This window comes from Manacus candei, unplaced genomic scaffold (genome assembly GCF_025592945.1).
Source record: "Manacus candei isolate 608988 ecotype Guabito, Panama unplaced genomic scaffold, ASM2559294v1 h1tg000018l, whole genome shotgun sequence".
NCBI classification, from domain to species: Eukaryota; Metazoa; Chordata; class Aves; order Passeriformes; family Pipridae; genus Manacus; species Manacus candei.
Genome location: NW_026138066.1, coordinates 10,217,821 through 10,243,886, shown reverse-complemented (window position 1 = coordinate 10,243,886; position 26,066 = coordinate 10,217,821). Strand labels below are relative to the sequence as shown.

At 37.0% G+C, this 26,066-nt stretch overlaps 1 protein-coding gene across 1 annotated transcript in view; it reads left to right on the top strand.

Annotated features, from left to right (window-relative positions):
• Positions 1 to 26,066, top strand: part of POLR3B (RNA polymerase III subunit B) — a 76,776-nt gene that overhangs the window by 33,943 nt on the left and 16,767 nt on the right. The window contains exons 17-23 of the mRNA XM_051784361.1: positions 565 to 639; positions 1,397 to 1,495; positions 5,001 to 5,128; positions 11,650 to 11,859; positions 13,629 to 13,787; positions 15,195 to 15,312; positions 16,601 to 16,743. Coding sequence (XP_051640321.1) covers positions 565 to 639; positions 1,397 to 1,495; positions 5,001 to 5,128; positions 11,650 to 11,859; positions 13,629 to 13,787; positions 15,195 to 15,312; positions 16,601 to 16,743 — 932 coding nt within the window. The remainder of the gene's footprint in view (positions 1 to 564; positions 640 to 1,396; positions 1,496 to 5,000; positions 5,129 to 11,649; positions 11,860 to 13,628; positions 13,788 to 15,194; positions 15,313 to 16,600; positions 16,744 to 26,066) is intronic.

Sequence of the window (26,066 nt, the reverse complement as noted above, 5' to 3'; positions counted from 1 at the left end):
TTCATTCTTGCATGCCATCCTTTGTGTCAATGTTTTTGTTTGGTAAAGAAGCCTTCAGAGATCCATGTGCTGTTGAAATTTATGGATTCACCCTTAGTAAATGCCTGTGCTTTACACCATGTAGGTAACCACAAAATGCATTCTCACATGTGGACACTTGAGCACTAACTGTTCACTCAGTGTTCTGTAAAGTCTGTGCAATAGCCACAGTACTTAATGCCATTCTTAGCTTTGTAGATTTGGAAATCTCTAGTCTTTAAAGCTGTCATCATCTGTAGATAAAACTTAAAGAAAGGTTAGTTTAAAGATTTAAAGGGGAAAAAACCAGCTTCTACCTCAACATTGAAATCTTAATTTTTTTGGTACTCTTTTTAAGTACTTCATAGACAATATGTCAAACCAAGGTCTGAATAAATACTGATTGTATTTATGTGGATTTATGAGTCAAAGATGAATAAATTTTAAAAGTAATTTATATAATAGGTTGTGCATAGGTTTTTAATAGAAGTGTAAATTAAGTTACTTGCCTAAGTATTTGCAATGACAATCTTTTTTTATTTGCAGACCTTACATAATTGTCAAGAAGCAAAAACCTGCAGTTACAAACAAGCATATGGAAGAACTGGCTCAGGGATACAGGTACACAACTCAAGTAGACCATATTCATCTTCAATAAGTAAATACTGTGTGGAAATACTTCAGCCAGACAATATTTCACAATCTTAGGGTTAGCTATGAAGAGAACAAGTCTACTCTCCTCTATATTAATCATTGCTGTAATGGAGATTTTCTGTTTAAGTCAAATTAAGTCTGCTCTTCTTATTTTGTTACTGCTATGAAATTTGGTGATTATACAGAATAAACACTTTTGACAGCCTCATCTGTCTGGAAGTGGAAGGCCTGAGGCAGTGTCATCCTTCTCCTGACTGAAAAATCAAATACCTGGAGGGAATATCAACTTGACCATCCTAAAACAGGCACATTTAGAATTAGTTTTAGAAGTTCTTTAAAATTCTTAGTTTGTGTGTTTGAAAAAAACCACACACAAAAGTATTTAAATTTAGCTCTAAATTTCATGAAACCATCACAAAAACTTGCATGATTACCCCTATATTTTCTTATATTTATAGAGATGATGAGTACATACAGGAAGATTTCATTGCTTGTTCAAATAAGTAACATTCGTCAGTCAGACTGTGTGAAGCAGTGAATGGGCAACAGGATTACTTTAAAAATACATTTTTCTTTTAATATGTAATATGCACAGAAATTTTCCTGTAGAAGTATTTATCTGGTTTAACTTTACATATTACATTTCTTTAATGTCTTTACTATGATTTTATGTTTGCAGAAATATAAGATAGTACTTCTAGTGTAATTTTTAATTTATCTGTAGGAATTTTGAAGACTTCTTGCACGAAGGCCTCGTTGAATATTTGGATGTGAATGAAGAAAATGATTGTAACATTGCACTATATGAAAATACAATTAATAAGTAAGTATGCATTCAGACACTGAGACAGGAAAAACTTTCATAGGGTGACCCTCTGAAATGCAAGCATATAAATAATGTTACTGTTTTCACATGTACACACTGCTCCCTGTGAGTGGTTGAAACCACTCCAGGTGAAAGCTAAAGAAAGTCTGTTCACACACATCCTAAATTATCCACAGGATAGTTACAATAAATGATTTTGGTTTTGGGAGATCTGCTCCTGCCAGTAACTCCTAAAACTGTGGAATAGTTCAAGGTTTATCCTTTTTTTCTCTGAATATGGCTTCTTTTTTTTTTCATTCTAATCATTGGGCTGCTCATCGTAAGTAATTTTTTACAAGAGGTACCCAGAAAGCAAATGGTTCCACACGTTAAATGATTATCTTAGCATGCCACAATCATTGTTTGGAAATTTCTGTTATGTCTGTACAGCAACTCTAGACAGCCACCTTACAAGAAAAGAGATAAGGGAATGAGACCTTCCCTTTGACTGTTGGATGTATAATAGGCCCTGATAAAAATGTCTGTATCATTCTGTGTATTCTTTACCACGTGTTAAAAACATTTTTGGTATGTGATTTTCATTCAGAAAGATTTCCAGATTTGTTGTGTTTTCCACATACCTGAAGGACCTGGTGCTTTTTTTCCCCCTCTGATTGTGTTTAAAGAGCCCACATTAAAGGAAGAATTTTTAAAGAATTTTTAGGTCCTATCTTTTTAATTATTTTTTTAATGTTTCTCTGACAATATCCTGTAAACTGAAGGCTGTGTATGAGATGTTAGAACTTATCTCCTGAAATATTTGATCAGTAGATTTATGCAGAAAATGTATTTTTCAAATTATCTGTCCTGGTCAAGTACTCCTGGAAGCCAATAGGAATATATCATTGATTTCAGTGGAGGTGGATGAGACCTTCAATTATCTTTAACCTTTACCAGATGAAATGCATTAATTCTGCTAATTAAATTGCATTGCTCCTGCCCAGGCTTATGAAGACTTTATCACTTTAAGAACTTACTCTTGCATGCTCATGACTGACTGCTATAAACAGTTCTAAAGACACATGAATAAAGCACAATTACTGTCGTTTGTGCCAAAATTAAATAATTTCCACAGAGCACCAGAGCAGAAAAATTTAAGTTACGGGACACCTGACTCAGCTTGGAAGGTTAATGGGAGTGTATCCCCTGAAATCACTGCTTAGGCAAAAATAAGAGAAGACAGTGAACTCCAGTGGACTAGTGTGAGGAAATGACTCCAAAACAACTGGCAAAAAATTGGGAGATTCTTGTATTGTCCATTTTGAGTTTTGCTTCAATGCTTGTGGCTAATGTGCCATAAATATCTGAGCTTGCATCTTATGAGCACATTGCTCCTTGTGTTTGGTAGTGATATTCCCTACATCCCGAGTAGCTGATTTGTCCTCCCTTTCCCCAGATGACCATCTTGCATTTGAAATGGCAGGGCCATGTCAGTACAACTTGTCTCCACTATTGTGAAGTATCCCGTTAACATTCCTGCTTTTGTAATGTAGGCTTTTTTTAGCTACAGTATCCTCTCTTTACTTTTCCAATCTAATTAGGGGGATTTTCTTTGAAGGATTTGACTCTATTTAATGCATTCAATTTCTTCCTTACACATCTGTAACTCTGATTTTCAAACTCACAAGGTAGCCTTTCTTTCTTGGACCCATTTCCGGCAGTGGCATTTTTGTCCTGCAGAAATTCAACTGCTCTGTAAAGTTTGAAGGTCTCTCATTACCACTGTGGAATACTTCATAAGATACCAGAGTCTGCATGTGTTGCATCATCTTTGGTTGAAATAGGATTGACCTCAATGGAAAAAGACTTATGTTGAATATCCTGTCTGAAATATGTAGTTCCATGCACTTGTACTTTCTGAAGAGATTGTTGAACTTCACTATCAGTAAGTCTTAATTAAACTTCTTGTTTTATTGTTCGAGAAGTGTCAGCAGGTCTGTGAAGTTCTACAGAATGGGGGAGCAGTCCCTGCTTTTAAGTTTGCTACTGGCTTTTGAGACCATTTTACTATTACTTGACTGCAGTTGGGATTCTACCATTTGTATTTTCTTAAGACAGGCTTTAGTTAACATGGCTGCTTTTTATCAAGTGAAAGAAAATAGTGGCTATTCTCTGCCTAGCAGGTGATTTTTAGGTTGCTCAGACATATTTGTGATTTATAAAGATTTCTAGGACTGATGGAGGGTTTCGTTGGCTTACTTCTCAGGGTTTCCAGATTTTTTTTTTTTCACTTTTCAGATGGCATTTTTTTTCCAGTAGTACATACATTGTTTATGTAAGTTCCTGCTGGCACTTGTCTTAGGCCTGCATGCACTTGTGGGTAATTCCTCAGCCTTTGTGAGCTTATAGTGCTGTTATAATAAAGATTTTGCCGGTCATTTCCTTTGCAAGGTTTCAAAGTTTAGTAAAAAAATGAATGTGTTTAAATAATTAAAAGAAAGTCTTCCAAAAATCTTCCAAGAGAAGTCAAACATTAAAGATGGGATTTTCAGAATGCACTGGGTTTAGATCTGTGGGAGAAGCAATGTATGCCTAAACCCAAGCTCTGTGTAATAAATCCAGGACATGAAAGATAGGCTTTGAATAGGTTTGGTTATAATTATCTGTGTTTCATAATTCCCCATTTCCTAGTTACTTATCTTGATTTAAATTCATATCTGCTGCAGCCAAGTTTTATTGTACACTTCATCCTTAGTTATTAGTCACTCCACTTGCATCCCAATGCTTGCTATGATTTAATTGTCTTTATTGAGCATGGACTTTCTCCCATGAACCTCATGCCAGATAGAACAAATTTTGTCATCTCTCAGTCTTTACTTCTTTACCCTTGTCTTTTTACTTCTCATCTCTACTGTCTTTTAACAATACAATCACTTCCAAAACATTTGCAGAGCTTTTCAAATAGTGTTTCATTATGCCGTATCAGCTGTGGCACTCAGTCTGGTTTGGACACAGATGTTTTCCCTTTAACTGATGCTATATAACTAACCTTGGAAAACCAAAACTACACTTCTAGTGTTTTTCAATACCTCACTCTGTCTTGCTCTTCATTCCTCCATCTCCCCAGCGGATTTCTGGATCTCTGAGGTTAGTAATCTAACAGGGAAGACTCTCATTACACGAGGAGACATTCCTTAAGGCATTTTAGGTCTTACTGGGTAAACTGATGTTTTATTGTCTTACTGAGCTCTCTCAGATTGTTGTTATCTGGAGGCTTTTTTTCTATGATGGAATAAACCCTCAATTATTTGTCCTTCATTTCTTTTCATATGGAAACACTTAAAGTCAGAAGAAAGTTGCTGTTGGTTTTTTTTAAAAATAAAAATCCTATAGTGAATCCATATCTTAAGGTCCTACTGACTTACATGTTCCTGAACAGAATTGGAAGTATTATGAGATTAAATTAAATAAATTCTACTTGTTTGTTCACAAGCCTGCCATAATTAGTACTCTTTCTTTTAAGAGATACAACGCATTTGGAGATTGAGCCTTTCACACTTCTTGGTGTCTGTGCTGGGCTGATTCCATATCCTCACCACAACCAGTCCCCGAGAAACACTTATCAATGTGCCATGGGGAAACAAGCCATGGGTAAGACTTTATTTTTTATTCCTTTTTGAAGTGTTATATAGTTTTTGAAGCTATGTAGCAAAAGTGACAAACAGAGAAACTGTTAACGTAAAAGCTATGCTAGAAAAAGTAAAAGAGCACTTCTTTAGCTTTGAGGAAAAAAGAGTTTACCTCTGAAAGTTGGAAAAATTAAAATGAAAAAAATGCCAGTCAGTTTTACTTATTGAAGACCATATCTGCAGGTCTTAAGACTTAAAAGAAAAATTGGATAAACTGGGACACTTCTGCTTTTTTTGTTGGATTTTATTGATGATCATCATGACTTTAGAGTTTTTGGCATAGCTGCAGGATTGGAATTTTTTCTCTTTATGCTGTGATGTACTGTGTGTTTCCAGACAAAAAGATTTAAAAAGTGTACTCACAAAGAGAGACAGAGCAGAGATTGAGGAGCATTTCCCTGAATAGTTGAGTAGGTGACCTAAAAATAAATATATAAATAGTTAATATTGACATCAGAGAATAAGAAGAATTGAAATGTGAAAGAGAGTGATTAGTTACTTGAGCACTTTCTGCAGCTGTGATTTAGATTTTGGACTTTTTCTGTTTTGCATGAAGAGGGCAACTAATGCCTCAGCAAAGTGACTGAAACAAAATTAATTTCCTCTCCTGTAATCTGACAGTGTCGTATCTGGTCACTCAAACCCAACTGTTCTGTAAATTTGCTGTTGTGGGTAATTGACACCAGGTAAGTTCTAATCCTTCCTTTAAAACACAGCTAAAGTAGCATTAAAGTGTCCAAGTAGTACAGCCCATAATCAAGCCAGAGCAAGTCCCACAAAGGACCTGAGCAGTCCTACATCGTTCACAGAGCTGTACTCAGACTAGTGCTGTACTTGCCACTTTCATGTCTCCTATTGATGGCTTGCTTGCAAGTTGAGAGCTACAGTAGCACAACTTTGTGTCATGAAGAAACTAACACTTCAGTTGGGTTTACTAAACCTTTTGTTTTGTTCTGTGTGCTCAAAACTGAAGCACTGCACCTTTTGTGAGGCTTCTTCAACATAATTAATAGCAAAGTAACTGCCTTATGCCAAACTGTCATGTTCAGCGCATCAAAACAGCAGAAAATAGCAACAGATGTATGTTCTCCCTTTAAATTAAAAAAAAAAAAGGGAGGAGGGGGGGAAGAGGAGCAGTGCAATCCTTTTCCTTACAGTTCTCCCCTGTCCCATTATCTTTCCCCCACCCCCGAGTCTCTATTTTATGACTATTAGTCTCAGAAGGTTTGGTTAGTTACCACACACAGTTAAGCAGGATCAGTGTGTACAGAAAGCCAATTCAGTATCTGTGGAGTTCTTTTGTAGTTTTCTGTGTGAAGGTTTTTTTCCCCGTTTTGTTTTGAGTGTCATTTGCAATTCATTGTCTGTGTTTTCTGAGGTTGGTGTATTCAGCTGCTTTGACCCTAGGTCTTGCACATTTAGCTCCTTGGATACAATCCTCTGACGTTCCTGCTGACGCGAGGAACACAAAAGCCATTGAATATCTTGAGCAATAAAAAAAGCCTTTGTTTCAGTTTGTTATGACAAAACACCTGACTGAAAGAATAAGCAGCTAGATAAAAATACATTTTAAAAGTTGGCACATGACTTGAGCTATATTTTGCTCTGTCTGAAGTATCTGCAAACACCTGAAGCTTTTTTAATAACTGTTTTAATAAAAGCCACCATAAGTGGCAATATATAGGGGCAGAAAAGATTTTCTCTACACTTACTGACCAAATGAGATCTAGGGGATATTCCTGAAACATTGCACATGCTTTTTTCTCTTATTTTTATGAAGAGATGCTTCAAACCCTCACCTTTAAGTAACCATCCACCTTTTGTGCTTTCTTTCCCCACACTGAAATTGCAGAGCAGGTCTTGGTCCAACATGTGGAAATTGATATGTGAGACCTCTGTGTCACTCCCTCAGCTGTCAAAACCTGGGGGAATGGAAGGAACCCTGGGGTTCAGACTGGGAAAAGAGAGCCTTGAGCTTCTCAACACTGACCCACCCCCTCTGACTACATCACAGGGCTGTGCCAGCAGCTTTGAACAGTCTTTGCTATTTTTTAAGCAACATTAAGCCAGGGAAAGGTGTGAAAGCACAAGTAAATGGAGAGTGGACATCAGAGCTTGCAATAGGGTCTGAAATCTGGTATCCCTGACAAGTCCTAAAATATTAATGTTTCTTTAGGGTAGCATTAAATGTCCTGAAAAATACCTCCCTTTCATGGGTAGATGAGTGATCGTCTTGGATGCGCTTAGTGAGAAAACTGGATTTCAGAAATATTAAATTGAAATTAAATCCCTCACTTATAGCATAGATAATTTATCATATGTTGCAGGTTGAACTATAAAACTGAGGGGAAGTTAGGTGGCAAATACAACAGCAGCTTCAAGGACCTCAGTTGAGTGTTGACATTTCAGTACAAGGTTAACAGCTGTAGCTTAAAATCTCAGAAGTATTTAAGATTAAAATACAAGATGCTGTACTGTTTGCATTCCACGTGCTGCTAAAATAATGCTTAAGAGAATCAAGGGCTTCTACAGTTAGGGAAATAGTTTTAAATTGATATTTTTAATTCCATAGAAAAATAGAAGGTTTTACACACTACCTCTGTGACTGTGAAGTGTTGTGATATTACAAAAAAACCCAAAACCTCTTACTGTATCATGTACATGCTTTGCTTCTGTGAAGTAGTAGAGCCCTTTATATATGGCTTTGCCTTATGCAGAATGTGTTAAAATTGAGTGGAGAAGAATAATGTGCTTCAAGGAACTGAGGGCAGGTGGTTTTTTGGTCTTTGACACTTGTGAAAGGTTTGTTGATGGACTGAGAGCCAGAGTCCTCCCAAATTTTGTATGGCTATCCTATAGGCAGAGAATCTAAACAACCTCAAAGCAAAAACAGCTGTTGCTGGTCATCACAGCTGGATCTGGGTGCATTGTGGCTGCAGCTCTGTTCTGCCACTGCTCTTTGAGGAGTGTTTGTGCTCTGTGACAGTCTCATTTTGACATCTCTCCCTGGTAGCAGGCACAGACGTGCTGAGGCAGAAATCAGCCAAACTACTTCCCCCCATTTACCCGTAATCTTTTTAACTTACTTCTTAATTTTTATACAGTGAAAGGAGAATTACTAATGTTTAACATCCAGATCATTTAATACATGTACTGTGAAAATCTTTCTGAGCAGAGTTGGAGCTCCCTCCACAAGGTTTACTACAGCATTTAAAAACTGTACTTCTTCCTCTCTTGGTTTGTGCTCATATAAAAGGACAGAATAGTAGAAAATCCATGGTGAAAACAGGGAAAATACAGAAATACAGCAATTCTTTTCTTGGCATGTGCAGTAATAACCCTTTTGGCTCAAGTAGGTTGATTTCTGTATCCTTGTTAATTGTGACTGTACAGTTTAATGTTGCTGTAAGTAATACACCAGAGAATTGGATTAACACTCATTTTAGCTGGCTGTTTGTTCTGGTGTGTTCCCAAAACTTTCTGCATCAGAATAACAATGCCTCATTTATGCTAAATATCAGTAGATAGCATTTTTATAGTGATTACTTCACACTGAAGAATGATCAAACGATACTTTAAAAGAAAGAAAAAATCTGACAGGAAATGGAAAAAAAGGAAGGAATGCACACGTGCATTCAGAATATATCAAGTACTGAGAAAAGCAAGAAAATTATCTTTGTTGTATTCAGGTCAACCTTGTGTGTTTTGCTTTAACCAGGGCTAATTACCAATGAAAAAAATTGGTTCTTGCTGTTGGGATAATTATAAATGCAAGTCATTGTGAGCAGGGTTTGTTATGGTGAACTTTAATTATACTTTACTTTTCCTTGGCTGTTTGGCTGGAGCAAACAAGGGCTCTGTTCTTTCAGAGAGAAAACAGAAATAAAGCTGGTGACTTCCTTCGTTTCAGTGCCCACACAGAGGTCTCGTCCCAACACACCAGTCCTCAGAAGAGAGCTGCTGCTTTATTTTAAATAAGCAGATTGTGGTTTAAGGCTGTGGTTTGTTAGCCCAGTTTAGAGAGAACATTATTTGTATAACCATTAAATCCTAGCAATTAGGAATAATATATAGCATGCTTTTTTGGCTAATTTATTTCGCTTGTACTCTTGAATCACTCTCTAACTAGTTTCTTTCCTGCTAGGATATCTGTCATAGATATATATGTTTATGTTTTCCATTTGATATGGTATTTGACTCCTAAAGAATTGCCTGAATACAGTTTATTACTGAGTCTCAGAATCTCAGTAATGTCAGTCTCTCCTGTCTCCTGAACAGTAGCAGTTCTCTTAGACTTACCTGAACCTCTGATAAAAATACAGGCTTTGAAATATGTGACACATCTGAAGAGAAATCATTTGCATTACCTGAAATATGTAAAGGTGTCATCTGAAATCCTTGGTTTGTAGGAGACTTACACAGATTGTTACTGGGCTGTAAAGGACAAGTTTAGCTATCTGGTGCTCCAGACTTCATCATGTCGTAGCATCCCCAACCAGTGAACCATAGCAGGTGCCACATATAACCATCTCAAAGGAGAGAAGAATTGCAGGAATTTCAAAAGTGAGGTTTGGCATGACTTGCTCTGGAAAAGATTTTTCTCAACATCAGGAAAACATACCTATCTTTGAAACATTTAAGATGAGCTTTACAGTAGACAACCTATACTGAAAGCACACAAATTATTCATTCTAGATGCAGAGGGGAAAATGGTTTAAACCTTTAAGTTCTTAATTTGGAAGTAGATTTTCCTATCTGTATACTGGGGAAACCAGGGTTTTTTAATCAAAGTACAATGAAAACAATGTCTAATTGAATTCTAAGAGAATATTAGAAATAGTAGAGCCTTCAGATAGTGGGGTGACTGCAAAGGTCTTCAGTGTTGATGAATCCAGGCCCTACTAACTTGTGTCTTACTGGAGACAAAAAATACTGTTTAAGGATGATTAATTTTCTTATCCAAGGCAAAGACAGAAAAGCAACTGCTGAAAAGCAAGAAACAAGTAAAGCCTGTCAACTCTACCAAATTTTTCTTGTCATTTGAAAAAGCTGTTCCCGTGGCTTCAAATCTACTTTCCAGAACTAAAAAAAAGCCAGGTGTGGAAGAGCCTGCTGTAACAGTTCATTTTCAAAGAGTATCTGTTGAGCTGTCTCTCCATTCTTATCCTTGGGAAGGATAGACCTGTTGTGGTTTAGGAGAGAGAGCTTAGTAGCAAGGATAGATAAGTCTTTGGAAATGCCCATAATGCTGCCTGGTTTTAGAGATTTGATTTTCTAGACATTTTATGTAAATACAGGCATTTGGAAATTGCAAGTAGATGCATATGAAATGTGAAGCTGACCTCCCCTATGGGCAGATTTGTGTTCAGATGTGCTCTTCTTCAGATGTGAAGTCTTCGTTATACGCTGACTACTTTGACCTTTCCAAGAAAGCAGCCAGACTCTGAAATTGCAGGAGAAAATAGAAAAGCCTTTGAAAGACTTACATCCTAAGCACAAGTACTGCAGAATATTTGGCACTTAAAACTTAAAAACAACTTTTCAGACTATAATTTCTTAATTGCTCAGAGACATAACATAGTCGTGGTACAGCAAACTCTAATAACATAAGATTGCCTTAACTTTTGTTCTGCTACACAACGGTTTATGTTTCCCTGCTGGGTGTTAATTATTTTTTCCTCAGATTTCAGAAGATGTTTTGGCAGTCTGATGGGACAGGGCCAAAAATTTCTGTCTCAAGCTGGGAGGTCTATACAAAGGGTTGAATTCTGAACTGTAAATTTAAAATTAATTTCATGTAAAAAGACAAATATATTATGAGTGAACGTCTACTGTAGTCCCTTTAGCTTCTAACTTCAGAAAGTAAATCAGTCTTGGCTACTGCTAATGGTATGCTTTGTTCATGCTTTGTCACATTCTAACACAGGCTACTGTTGAACTAACTATTGCCCAGAAAAAGGAAGGAAATATGATGTGGAAGATGCAGAACTTGATCTACAGTTTCTCTTGAACTCAGTGATAGTCTTTCTATTGATTCTCATGAAATTTTGGATCAGGTCTCTGAAACACAAGTTCAACTCCACAAAAAAAACCCCACTTGTGCATATGAGAACAATAAAAGCAAACTTCCTACTTGCAGTATTTGGTGTCTTGATTAAAAAAAAGTCTTATTTGCATTCAGTCAAATGGCTTTTATTTTTTTTTGTTGTTGTTCTTTCTGTATTGATGCTTAGGTTTTTCCCTTTTCAAGAAAAACTAAATAATTCTTTCTGGAAGCTTAAATGAAGAAACTACTTACATGTTTATTTAAATATAATAATGTAAAGTTGTTTTGATTGGTCTCTTTTATAAATTTTTTCCCCTTCTTTTCTTGAAGATTTTCTGTGTGATTTTAGTTAATTTGCATCTGGGTAATTTTTTGGCCAAAACATTTCTAGAAAACTCACTAATGTTCACATACTCTTGTTTTTCTCTTACATGCAGGTACTATTGGATACAATCAAAGAAACAGGATAGATACTCTTATGTATCTCCTAGCCTATCCACAAAAGCCAATGGTAAAAACAAAAACGATAGAACTGATAGATTTTGAGAAACTGCCTGCTGGACAGAATGCCACAGTGGCTGTGATGAGCTACAGTGGTTACGATATTGAAGATGCTCTTGTCTTAAATAAGGCCTCTTTGGACAGAGGTAAGAACCATCACTTCTTTCCCACTTCTCTAGTGTGTGCTCTAATACATATTCTAATAAACTTGTTGTCTTGTAGTGCTATCCTGTAATAACTCTTATTGCAGTTCTAAGCATTAGATTTCCAGTTCAGAAACTGAATTCCAAAACTCTTTCAAATGCTTTTGTTTGTTTTCTGTGTGAATAGTGATTGTAATTCCACGCTTGCAGTAGCGTGGTGAAATTGCCAATACTCAAATAGACTTCTGAGCCCAGATATTATAAGAAAAAAATTACTAACTTCTGACCTCAAATAAAAAAGTGTAAATACTTAGCTTACAAAAAACATAAGGTATTAGTTAGTCTGTTCTGTTGGGCTTGCTTTTTAGATGGTTACCTGAACCTTTGTTCTTTACTAACAGAGAGGTCTCATTATTTTCTCCAGTAACAGAAGCAATAGATGAAATTAGACTTGTGAATATATTTAGGAAAGGAATAGAACCCGAGGCAGTTTGTGGTGTTATGAGCTTGGTGCTCTGAAGGAGCAATTGCAGTATTGCCTACTTTCTGAGAGAAAATAATAGTATTGTCCAAAGCAAAGTAATTCAGCATTTATTCAGAGTTAATCTAATGACCCACTTCCTTAAAAAAATATCAACTCTGCAGCACAGTGTATTTTAAGTAAATGTACATAAGCACCAAAGAGAAGGTTAACTGAAACCCATGTGTGCTCTCTCTCCGCACTTTTTCAGGGCTTTATGTTAATGCTGCTGGGGGTTGGAGAAGAGTTGCCTGAAAACTTAGTCTCTCTCCTCTCTCTTTTCTAAATAAATTCCTTTGAGAGCAGACCCAGTGCAGTGATCAAATTGGTTTTAGTTTCGGGTGGCCAAAATCAGATTCTTCCATCACTTCATTCCCCCCCCCTTCAGCTCCCTTCCTCCTAGTTGCTAGGCAGCAATAATAGTATTCCTAGACATGTATCTTTGGCATTAATGTCTGCTGCATTTAATTTATGCCTTCTTTTCTAAAACAACAACAGGCATGATTTAAAACTGAATGTTTTCTGGTAGACTGGTAACATTTACAGGGAGAGCTGTGGTGCTTGTCAGGAGTTGCTTGACATAATCTAAAAATATAGATGTACTGTACGTGGCCATAACCATCTTTCCAATAAGCTGAATTAACACAGAATTACTAGAAAGCCTTGCTCTTGGTTGTCTGTAATTCTAAATGTGATTAAAGTCTTTGGTATCATAATTAGTTGCTGTACTTGGAGAGAAATTCCAGAGATGCTACTTTTCTCATCTGAAGCCAAAACCCCCTTATTTTATAACAATATATGTAATACAGAATTCTTTCACTTGGGGAAAAAAACAAGTGAGTAATGGGATGATTATGTTAAACACTCAATCAGTACTTTCCTGGTAGACTAGCTTGTGTCAGCCACAAACATGAGTAGAAGTTCAAGTTTCTTAGAACTCATGAAAGGAAGAGGTGCTATTCTTGTCCTGTTACAGTCTCTTCTCCTATGTTTGGTCTCACTGGGGGCCGCCAAAGGTAAGAGAAATGATGTGTGCATGTGTGTGCAGAGATATAGAAGCAGATGAGCACAATTCAGTCCAGTGTCTAAAAAAAGTAGCATGTGTGGTCTGATGTTTAAATTGTGAACCACTAGGTATCCAGGTACAATGTTATGCATATTCAAGCCAATGAATAATCTAACTAATTAAAAAATATTTTATATTCTGTAGCTCAGTAGGTGGATCAACCTTCTTGTTTGTGTTACATTTTAGGTTTTGGAAGGTGTCTTGTATACAAGAATGCCAAGTGTACGCTGAAGCGCTACACAAACCAGACATTTGACAAAGTTATGGGGCCAATGTTGGATGCAGCTACCCGGAAACCAATCTGGCGCCACGAAATTCTAGATGCTGATGGTATCTGCTCTCCAGGTATGTCAAACTGCATGTTCATTCATGGCATGTTCAGAATCTTAGTAGAAATTAATGCTCTGTTACTATTTCTTGTGCAGCTGGTTTTACACTTAGTGTTTTGGGGTTTTGTTGTGAAGGTTGACAGTATTGTAATGGAAAATAAGAAAAAGGTCCTGAAAGCAGTGTGGTACCAGTCATTGGGGGGGGGGGGTTCTGCATTAGAAAAGGAAGCTTTATATTTAAGTAGAAGAGTGAGTCTTTAACAGTGAGAATCTGTTGAAGCATTAGAGCTTGTATGCTTCTTATATCCCCAAACTGGCAAACTTTTAGTACTGTAGTTTTTTGCAAGTTGTCTCTCATGTTCTGTTGTTTTTTTAAGGATATAAATAGATTCCTTGCTACTTTGATTTCATGCATCAAAATTTCCTAGCATACTGTCGGTTAATGAAGTTGTTTGAGGAATTAAAACCGTGTGGTTTTAACACTTTAGAAAGATGTTTGGAGAGAGATAAGAAAATAAATACAACTACATTTACGTAGGAGGATAGGTGTATAACTTTCCAATGGTAATGGATTTGAGAAGGAATCCTCCCATACTGTCATCCTTCAGTTAGAAAATGGCTTAATAGATCTGCTGAGATCCAATAAGAAAGGTGTTGTAAAAGGCACTAAACTTAATTCCATTATAGCTACACTATTGGGTCAATTTTGCTCTTTAGCACATCACAATGGAGCTTTCAAAGTTAATTAAGAAAAAAAAAGGCAAGAATCTTCTGAAGTATTAGGGTAGATAGGACTGGGTTGGACTCCAGACTGAGACTGTTGTCAGCATGTGGGTAAAAACCTATTTGAGATGTTTCATGTGGACAGAAGAGGCACATACTGAAGCTTAGTGTAATTTTGTGAAGAAAATGGGAGGTAGGTAAGTACTTGGTGTGAAGTTGTATCACTGGGCATGTTACTGATTTGTTTTCTATGTGAGGGGCAGGATAAGGGAATGGAGTGGGAAATAGCTATGTATGACACCAGAATGAATAGAAATATGTAAATGCAGGGAGAGATTGATGTCAGAAATTTAGATGTGAATTTCTAAAATTTGTTCGTTGAAGTGTTGCTTGTTAATATTCTCCATACTTAAAACAGATGACTTCAGGTATTTTTTGTGCAGTCTTTTGACCAGGGTATGTTGAATAACTGTTCTCTCAGTGCACCCAGCATGCAAGCTGTTCTGTTTTGGTTTACTAAAGAAAGCTAGTTTAATGATTCCCTTACCATACAATATTTAGTAAAATAACATGGCATACTTCCTGGGCATGTTCCTCCCAGTTTGTTTTGCAACTTACCTTTTTTTTAAAGCTTAAAATGTATTTCTAACACAGGTAGCCATATAGGGTTTCATGGTGCTTTCTTTCTTGATCTTTGTAGGTGAAAAAGTAGAAAATAAGCAAGTCCTTGTGAACAAGTCTATGCCAACTGTGACCCAGACACCTCTGGAAGGAAGTGGTGTGCCTCAGCAGCCGCAGTACAAAGATGTGCCAGTAACGTATGTTGCAACATAACTTTATAGTTGGGGAAGGTACATGGGGGAAAAGTATCTGGGAAAATACTAACTTCTAGAAAACTCAAAGGAATAAACTTCCCTCTGCAAATGAGATCGAGTTCTCTAGGCCTTGATTTTTCAGGGCCTTGGTTATTCTCAGAAGTGTGTGGCCACTTACTTACTCACTGATAAGTTAGATTCTGACACTTGGAACACTGGAATTGGGAAGAGAGGGAGGAACTCTCCTGAAGATGGATGCACAAAGAGAGGTATCCCTGAGTAGGTTTGCAGGAGAAAGTGAGGAGAGAGGTAAAATAGTGGAAGAGGGGAGAGATGTCACTCATGATGAAATGATGGAGAAACGGGAGAAAAGTAGGATGAGTGGGAGGACAGAGAACATGTGTGTACTTAGGGTGGTGGCACATGTCCTCCATACTGGCTCCCACAGAAAATGGCCAGTGCTGACTGGTGCTCAACCTTTGCCTTGCCAGGCAGGAGGCCAGGAGATGGAAGTCTTCCTATCTCAAGGGCTGGAATGGTCAGCTCATTATGACCATTCCAATTGGAAAGACACCAGTGGATGGAAAAGAACAATCAGTAAGAGGTTTTTCCATCTTGTCCTGAAAGAACCAGAAAGGGCTTCTGAGGTTGAGATTAAAATTTTGCATTAAATGTAAAAATAAATAAATAATGAAGGGCTTGTCACTGTTTTGTCAGGAATAGCCTTGACAGTTTGGTAAATTAGCAGAGAGAAAGGCAAGCAAGTGGTGCCCAGATCAGAAAGGCAGAAATCGCTTTGCTGTACATTTTTGTGTTTCATAAACAATAGAAAGCTCTAGGTTTACTGCACAAGCTTATTACTAAGAAGTGAGGCAACAATATAATTTTGTTCTTAAATATTCAAGGTATATTTCTTAAACTCCCTTCTTCAATTATAACTCTATATTTAGCATTTTTTTGTTTAACTGAAGATCAAGAAATTTAAAATATATAAGGAAGCTTCTGCTGTCAAGAAGTGTCCATGTGACAAAAAAATATACCTTGTTCTTTACAGGCTCAGCTTAATTCTTCCTAGTTTCTGTTGTATCTCTTGAACCTTTTATTTTACAGAAACATACTGTACTCTGGAACTTACATGTAAACTTATGTATGGGTAGCAAAGATTTTATATATATATATAAAAGTTCCAAGATTACAGTTTGACCAGAAGCTTACCAATACACAGATAGTTGTTTGCAACTTGTGTTTGGTTCATTGAAGTAAAACTAATGTTTTTGGCTTCTTCTACTAGCTACAAAGGTGCCACTGACTCTTACATTGAAAAAGTAATGATTTCATCAAATGCAGAGGATGCTTTCTTGATCAAAATGTTGCTGAGGCAAACTAGACGTCCAGAAATTGGAGATAAATTTAGCAGTCGTCATGGGCAGAAAGGTAAGCTACACATTTAATAAAAATAAATTCATGTTGTGTATGCCCACTATACATACACAATATCATCATCGATGTTTTCATTGATTGGTTCAGATCTTTTATGAATACAGTGACAGAAAACCATATTCCTTTTTTTGGTCGAGTTCACCTAATTTAGCAATGATGTTTTTGAAACTGAGGACAGGTATGGACAAACACAACTCTCAGTGGACTTATGAATCTGGAAAATAGAAAAAATACAAAAAAACAAAAACAAAAAAAAAGGGGGTTGAGGTTTGGTTGTTTTGTTTTTTTTTCCAAGGTGAGAATCTGGGTTTGGGTGATAGGTTTGTCAATAGGTTATCGAGAGAGAGAGACTGGAGAAAAAAGTAAAAGGGCCTATTCTGAACAGACAGAAAAGACCAGAGATTAAATGGAAGGTTTGCAGTCGTCTGTGCAGACATACTGCTCTAAAGACTGAAGATAGATAGCTCAGAGCAATGGTGTGAAAGGGAAGCAAATCAGGAACACAACTAGGAGTGTATCAGCAGAGACTGCAAAGAAAAGGAAAATGTTTTCAAAAATACACCTGGGACATGATCTGGAGCACCTCTGGATCTTCAAACCAAAAACTGAAAATGGGTACCTGCTAGGAAGCTGCTTGGTGACATGTAGTTCTCAAATTTAATGTTAGTAGTAAGATGAAAATCAGTAACCTGTTTTCTTATCTACATTGGACTCCCTTTGACCCTAATGTCAGAAAAAATGTTTCAGATCATCTCTCTGAATCTCAAAGGGTTGAGAGGTGTGAGAGGGGTGTTAAGAAAGAAATGACTGAAAACAATCTGACTATGACTGATTTAAAAACATGCTTTAATCTGATTGGTCTTAGTGTGAGGATAGGTTTTGAAATGTTCTCATCTCTCTGTACACTTGGAAAATCTAGATATTTAGTATTTGCAGCATGACTTTCTGCCTTACAGTATGTGCTGTGCTCTTACCTGAATGTTCTAATCTTGTTACATTTTTAGGTCTTATTTTGGTTTGAGAAGATTGATTGGTCTCTTGTCAAATGTGGTGGGGAGGCAAAGAGTTTGATATTACCAAATCCTTTTCACTGCAGCACATACACCCTTTGTGATCCTGCCTTAATAACTACTGCAATAAAAACTTACTTCCTTGCTTTGACTTCTGAGGAACTGGAAGCAGAACATTGAGTGTGAAGCACACTAGCCTCTGACATTTAGTGACATAAGTATCTTCTAGGCCTGTGTGGAGAGCAGAGGGAGGGAACTGAGGAAATAACGGGACATTGTTTAGATTTGAAACTCTAATACTTAAAACTAGTTGTAGGTAATGAACTTTGCAGAAATACATCAAATTGCAGTACTAGCTAAGGGGCGTCTTGCAAACCAGCTGGCCTTTTGTGAGCAGTGTTCTCTTTGTCAGAAGACACATGGGAGAGAGTGTTTTTTGTTAGGAGGAACTCCCCGAAAGCATCCCTTTCAGCACCTTGTGACACAGTCCCACTCCTCCCAGCATCATGTTGGGTTTGATCTTGTGCTGATTCACCAATTCATTTGTTATGATCCTGTATTCTTGGAGCAGAACCAAAGAACTGTGTGAGCAAATATGCCCTGGAGTCAGCAGAGATCTGGTACTTGACAGCATCCATATGTAGATCTGAGGCAATGATAAGAGATGAAACTGCAGCATATGTCACTTGTAGACAGGCAGTATGCAGCTCTGGAGCTCTCTTAAATGAAGCTTAAACAGAATCACCTCCAGCATATTTAGTGCTTGCGTGATTGAAAGAGGTATGAAGAGTGGTTGCTTACAACTGACCCCAGGCACAAGCAATAAGTGATTCCTATGGAATGTGACATTTTTATAATGTTCCATGCCCCTGTTCACTTCTTTACTCATGTCTGTAGCCTGAAGTCAAACTTGAACTCCTTTATGACTTTCCAGGGCTATGGAAGTACATAAGCATCAGTGGCAATGAGATGGCCAGGTGTAACTGAAGTGAGAGACTGTATCTCTGTCATGAGATGCAGAGCTAACCACAGTAATCCACATTTCTGCAGTCTCCAGGTTAGGTGATCAGGACATCTACCCAGAGCAAACTTGTCAATTAGAAGATATAAAATGGGTGCAGAAGGCAGTAGTTGATCACAATGTCAGCTGTTACCAGGTGTTGCCTCAAGTTTCTGTGTTATCTATGAGACTAGTGAACACAGTTTTTCTCCACCTCTCTCCAAGGTCACCGGTACTTCACAGTGTCTTTCCACAGACCCACAAAACTGGTTCTTGAAACTCTGTATTCTCAAGAAATACTTCCGTTGTTTCTGTTGTCGTTAAGAAATAGAAACTCTTCTGATGCACATTGAAACATTTCTCCTGATTGTATTTTTAAGATGGCTTTTGATCTAAAAGTAGGAAGTTATTCTCACTGAGTGCCCAAGCGATTTGGAAACCAGTACTGTTGAAGGTTTCAAAAAATTAAAGAAGCAGCAGTACATTCTTGACTTTCTTTATAAAATCCAGTCTAGTTCTTAGCCTTATAGGATAGTTTCAGTAGGTGAGGAGAGAAAGATCATTAGCTTCAGAGGCAAACAGAAAGAGCTGAACAGTTGCAATGATTCAACTGCCCTATTCCTTCCTTTTCTCAGGGACAGTCCTCCTTCAGGAAGATTTTGTGTAGAGTCTCTTTTAAGTACTTCTTTAGTCTGATGCACAGTGCAGTGCTTAAAAGCCTATGACTGCTGTTAGAGCAAAGCCTATTTCTTGATATATTTTGAGCTTCACCTATTTAGACCTTTCTCCTTAGAAGTGATAAGCAGCATTTTAGCAGCAAGTTATTATATAACAATACAGTTGGTACTCTGCAGGACAATTTTTCTTACTGGAATTAAAAAAATACCAAAACCCTACAAATTATATTAAAGAAGCTGCTTGGTTAATCATGATAAATATGTATGGGGATTTGCATGAAAAAATTAAGCAGGTTAGGTTTTTCTCCTCGTTTGGGCTATTGATGTGCACCTATTGAAAGAGTTAGTTGAACAGAATTTAAATGGAACTGATTTTCATATCTCTTAAAAAATTAAGAGAAAGGATGCTCCACAAATCTAGAACCATCAGAGAAGAGAAAGTGGAAGAATGACAGAAGGAAACAGGATTGTGTCAGGCGGGCTGCAGTATTTCTTTAGGGTGCAGAGGGCCTTCCATACCACTAAATGTACATAAGGCATTTCACAGTCTAGAGCAAACCAATACCTGTGGAAATCCCATGGTCATGAAAAACAATATCCTAAATGCTGTAGGGAACTTTGAGAGCACCCATGATTAGTCTGACATTGCATCAGGAACATTGCAGCTGTTGTGTTACAGAGTTTGCAGGCATGTGCTTGTAGCTGTGCAGTACATCAGTCTGTAGTAATCCCGTGTGAGCAGGGGAGTGATCATATTCTAAATTATTGCATTCTACTAGGACACATAGCCTTCCTGGTAGTAAACCTCCCAGTTCACTGGCTTGTATTGTGTTATGGGAAAAGATGTTACAGTAAATGGGAGAAAGGAGAAATAAAGATAAGATACCTTTGATAGATACTAAGAAAAAATACTGACAAGAACGGTTCCCTGTTTTGCGACTTAAGTATACAACAAAGAACCAAATACTGACAATGACAAAACTGGAGAAAAGGTATGAAAAGGAAAGAAAAAAATCTCCTTTGAGGTGTTTAAAATTATATCTAGTATCAACCTTCTCTGACATCAAACCGGGGAAGGATCAGTCATAACAGAAGAATATAGACAATCATGAAACAGAAATCATAGTATTAACAGTTTAACTTTTTCCATTGAGAGAATTTTTAATTAGCCCTGAATTCTTCTCTCATCTTTGTCTGAATGCAGGTGATTACCACTCCAAGTTTAATTTGTGACTGTTAGCTTTAAGCCTGTTATAGGGCCATTTAAACCCATGATGAGCTTAAACTAACAAGTACCATGGTTCAGTGAGAAGGAGAGAAAGCATATTTCTATCTGTATTGTCAATCTTTTTTGTGAAATATTTTTATTTTCTAGAAGGAATGCATGAAGATGATATTTGATTTTATGCAATCATAGTAGTAGTAGTTTGAAAATAATTAAATATTTGCAAAACAAGAGATTGCACAAACCATCTCTCAAGTTTTTTTTATGGTATTTTTCCTGTATTCCAAATTGATTTGTATTTCAAAGCTGTGCTTTGTCACTGGGGCAGAAGGAAGCAGAGTAAGGGAATTAGAAGGTGTCTGGGATACAACAGATTAAATCTCGCAAACCAGCTTTAGCCTTTTGTTACAGAAAAACCTTTCGTTAAATATGTAGGTAGATTTTGTAGGCCTCTGTAATAATACAGATCTATGTCACTGCCTCTGTGTTTGCTGCCTTCTTTGTGTCCTCTCACATGCCAACATGGTATTGGCAAGGGTCACCACTTCTGGCATGTCCACCACACCCTCTTTTCGCACGAGTCCATGCTTTAAGTACACGCCTTCCAAACTGCCTGTAAAAGGTTGCCTTTCCTTCAAGGCCTGTCAAGAAAGAAGTGTATGGGGAGAAGGAAAAAAAAACCCAAAACAAATGAGGCCACCATGTTGTGTTCTGAAATGCAAATATTTTGCTCTATTTCAATATTCATCTTCAAACTGGTTGTTGCTGGAAGATCTTTGGGACTGGGACTGTCCCTGTAGTCTGTAAAGTCTTTAAGCTTCTGCCATCTCACAAATAAACAGCTACCTACCAGAGACGATTTATCCTGAGCTGCAGGACTTTGTTTTAACTATATTGCATCACATATTTTCCAGAAGGATAAAGAAACCTGTTTTGTTAATTATTTTGTTGTTTTAATCTTGTATTCTTCAAGCAAAGTCACTTTTCAAAGCACAGAAGCCTAAAGAGTTGTTAAGCTAAAGAAGCTTCATCTGAGTTCCATACAAACTAAATTATTATATTTCCAGATTTCCTCTTGCTTTGCTACAAGTCACAATGAGGAAAAAGTTGGGCTCCTTTGATGTGAAAAAAGCAATATAACACTTCTCTGAAAGAACATTTCTCAGTCTCTCATGTGAAAAAGGATTAACACCTCCAACAAAGGTCCTGTAGATCACAGAACTAAGCAGCAATACTGAACAGTATTCCTGAGGAGTGGAAAAACTGTATTTAAGCAAGAGATTGTTTGAACTGGCAAACAGAAGCTTTTTAATAGCTGAAGATCTAAGATAAAGGATTAAACCTTTCTGAAGTATCTGCACTTAAACAACTCTAAAGACAAGGAAGCAAGTTTAAATTCATGAAAGATGGTCTTTGTTTTCCTAAATGAACCATGTTCTTTAGTGTCAAAACAAAATCCATTCACAGCATTGTCAACTACATAAACTTCATGACAATACTACTTATCTAACAAAGTCGGACCTTGCTTACTTTCTGAAATTTTTTGCTAGTTTAGCATCTGCCTTCTGCCTGCCCAATTTCATAGTTGAGAACAACTTATCTTTCTCCTTTTAATGGGCACTTGTGCAGTGTGTATAAGCAGAACATGTAAAATAAGATGTTAGTTTTAAATGGCTACTTGTGTCATTTTCCCCCATGTTACAAGTCAGACTTAGTACTTTATCTCTAATAGAACATCAGTGGGTTTATAGTAATTAAATGGTTGAAGTGGCATTAAGAAGAATTTGCTGTTATCGACTGCAGGAATGTGTGATGATTAGTAGTTATTAGGCATCAGGAAAGGAAGGGATTTCTTAGCTTATTTTTATCTTCAGAAGTTGAATATGAGAAAATTTAAGAATGCTATTAAAACTTCTCATGCCGTTTTTTCTATTTATTTTTAACAAAACCACTGCTTGGCTTGCTGTCTTAAGAAGAAAATCACAGCATTTTTTTATCTCAAGCAGCAAACAGGTAACCTTCTGACCTTTTCAGTAAATCCTCAACTGAACCTCTGAAATTAGGGTGATTTAGCGTTTTATGGCACAGAATAAAAATCTCTAATTCTGTTTCCAAATAGTGTATCCTGAACACACATTTTATTAAGCTCCTGACTCATTCAGCCATGTGTATTTTGTAAAGTTCCTATGGTTATTGTTTTACAATAGCTGCTTCCAGAAGCATTGTAAGGGTTTCAATTAATCAGCTCTTTGTGTGCTTCAGACTATGCAAATTTATCACATCAGACCATTCAGCAGCTCATGGGAAAGCAGTGTACAAACTGTATTGTCTTCTAGCACCTCCTCTCATTTAGAGTGATGTTTTTAATAAGGAAACTAATCAAGTTTACTTATGCATTATTTATCTGTTAATTTTAATTCTGTTCTTTACCTCTTATGTCAAATGGGATGTAGCAAGTGATATGATAGATCAGTGAATGATTCAATATTGAACAAAGCTGATGCGATGCAGCACTTTTTTCTTCTAGACTTGTTTTATGCTTAGTTAGCCAACACAGTATGTAATTAGAGAGTTTTGAAGCAGCTGTACATTTTTTGTTTAGCCTTACTAATTTTTGCAGATCTGTTTGTCACTTGTCCATAATATACAGCGCTGTGTTACAGCTACAACTTCACTTAATTATGTGACGTAGTCTGATTTCTCAGGAGTATTCCCAAATTCTGGCAGATCTGGTAAACCAAAAATAGATGCTTTTCAAGTTAGTTTTAGTTCTTTTGACACCATGTCATTAGAATAAGTAAACAAGTGCATTTAGTAATGCTCTTCTTTTTATCTTGCTGATAGAAGCTGGTATTACTGCTGCTTCTATTCACTTGGTCTCCTTTGCTCTCTAATGTCCCTCCTGCTGGTAGTAATTAGTTTTCTATATTAGGTTGTTTTGACTTATTTGATGATTTTTTTTTCATTTGGCATGTGTGTGTATAGAAGGCATCTTATCATAGCCCGGTGAAAAACTTTCCCATACTGTTGTGTTTTGTCCCTGCCCCCTTCCATCCACCCCCCTTCCCCCTCTGCTAAACTGGGGTTTTACAAGTCTGGGTATGTTCGTGGCTGTCAGCAAACTGTAAAACCAACCACATGAAAGGTAGCAATTCTGGAAACCCAAGTTTCTCCTGATTAGGAAAAGAAACTCTTAAAGGACAAAAGTACAGGGGTGAGGGGATCTTTATGCTCTGTCAGGGCCTTGTGGAGGTACATGGGTTTGAGATGCTGTCGGCATTGATGCTGATAACATGTGTGGGGCTGGGGGCCATCATGCATAGTCAGGGGGCTGTCATTTACTGGCTGGCATACAATAGCATTGAAAAACGCTGCCAATGGCTGTTTTATACTTGCGTGTTAAACCACTGTAGATGTCTGATTTAGGTTTATTCTAATTTAAACTGTTACCCTTGCATTAAGCTGCCATACTTATTAATGCAATTTTTTTTCTTTTTGATGTTGTAAAAATTTCGTAGCATTTTCACTGATTTTCCCTCTTAAGGTGACATTATGAAATTGATGTGCAAAGTTTTTTTCTAGAATTTAATTTGTTTTTCTGTTGAAAAGAAATGAGATGTTGCAAGCTGCTAGATGCTTTTTTGCTCAAACATATAACCTCCTAGTTAATCCACATTAAAAAAAAAATTTTGTTTTTTTGCTTTGTCTACAGCCTTTTCTGGTTGTTAATATTTGATTCTTGTACTAGATGAGTCTCCAGAATGTATAGGTGAGAGGCAATTCAGGCCCACTGCAGTATAGCACTTAGTCTCAAATTGTATTGCTCGATTTCAGATGCAGCGTATAAAAACTGTGAGAGGAAGGGAAGTAAATGACAGTCAATTATTTTGTATGTTCTCTGTGAATGCTGGGGATCAATTTTCATGTGATGTCTAAATCAGTAACAGTTAAGAAATACTAGCCTGTAGTAAAGCCACAGAGCAAAATTGCTACTAGTTTTAGTGTGCCCTATTTATGAATGTTGTATGAGGAGTACTTGGGCATCTCAGTTGTGAAATGCAGTTCATACTTGAACAGGGCAATATTAGGAACTTGAGGCTGTCTTAAATCCAACCTCTTCTTTTCTCTTTACTGTTTTATTAGCCAGTTGCAAGTGATAATTCCACTTACGTGGATTAATTCACTTGATCGCTTTTTTTGCAGCTGTTGGCTTGCCTGGTACTCCCCTGCTGCAAACCCGGCTCAGTGATCAGGCATGAAAAAGAGTAGCAAATTCAGGAGCTTAAAGTGCAGACCTGCAAACATTAGCCTCTCAAAGAGCTTCTGAAGGCAAGCGATCACAAAATAAAACCAGGTTTACATTTTAAAATGAATTGAAGTTATTTGCTTCTAGAAGTAGTGTTGTGCATAGGAAAGGTACCTTTCAGCTTTTTTTAACAGTTTTTTATGAGTAAAAATGAACTTTCTTAAAACATAGGGGAGAAAGAAGCTTCTCTCTGTCCTCTAAATACACATAGACATGCTATAGATCTGTTAAAAACTCAGCGATTTCTTAAAATACAGAAGCTTAGAATTGAGGCTTTTTAGCTTTCCCTTTTCTCTTTCTTCTTTTTTTTTTTCTCCCTCTGTAAAACAGAAAACTTTATAAATGGCCTAGTGAGCTTCACATTGCTGGATTCTGTCTAAATATTTTGTTTTTAACTTCTAAGCTCATTATGCCGTCTTTGTGTTAACTTGTATTAAAATCTGTCAGCTATGACTGGTCTCATAACCACAGTCAGCGGACCAGAATAAGTTAATTATTTACTTGTGTCACTAGTGCTCTTCATCTAATGAAATGCACAGCTGTGTTAGATCTGCAGTTGGGTGTGTAGGTCCTATTGTTACACAAGTCAGCGGAGGGTAGAAGCCGCTATGATGGAGAGCCCTCAGTTCTTTCTGCTGTTCTGCCTTTCTGTGTCGATTTCATGGATCTTTTATCATTCACTTTCACACAAAACAAACAACACAGTGGCTGTCTGCTATGGGAACCAGCTTGGCATATAAAAGGTTTTCAGAGCCTAAAGTAATTTTAAGTTAGCTAAGATTTAATTTTTGGCTTACAGGTGCCATGAGGTCCAGATGCAACCTAATGCTTTCTTAGAAGTAAATGCAAATAAGACAAAATGTATGCACCATATTACATATACAAGAAAGTATGTATAAAATTTTAGGACAAAACAAAAAGCTGTGCACACAAGAGATTGGGTGTTGGTGTGTTGTTTTGAGTTGGTTTGCTTTTTTTTTTTTTTTCATTTTCAACAAATGATTGCTGCTTGGCAAGGGCGGGATGGAAGGATGTTATTGATTTATCACAGTAGAACAATGAAAATTAGTTTCAGTAGGTTTAAAAACTAAATACAACA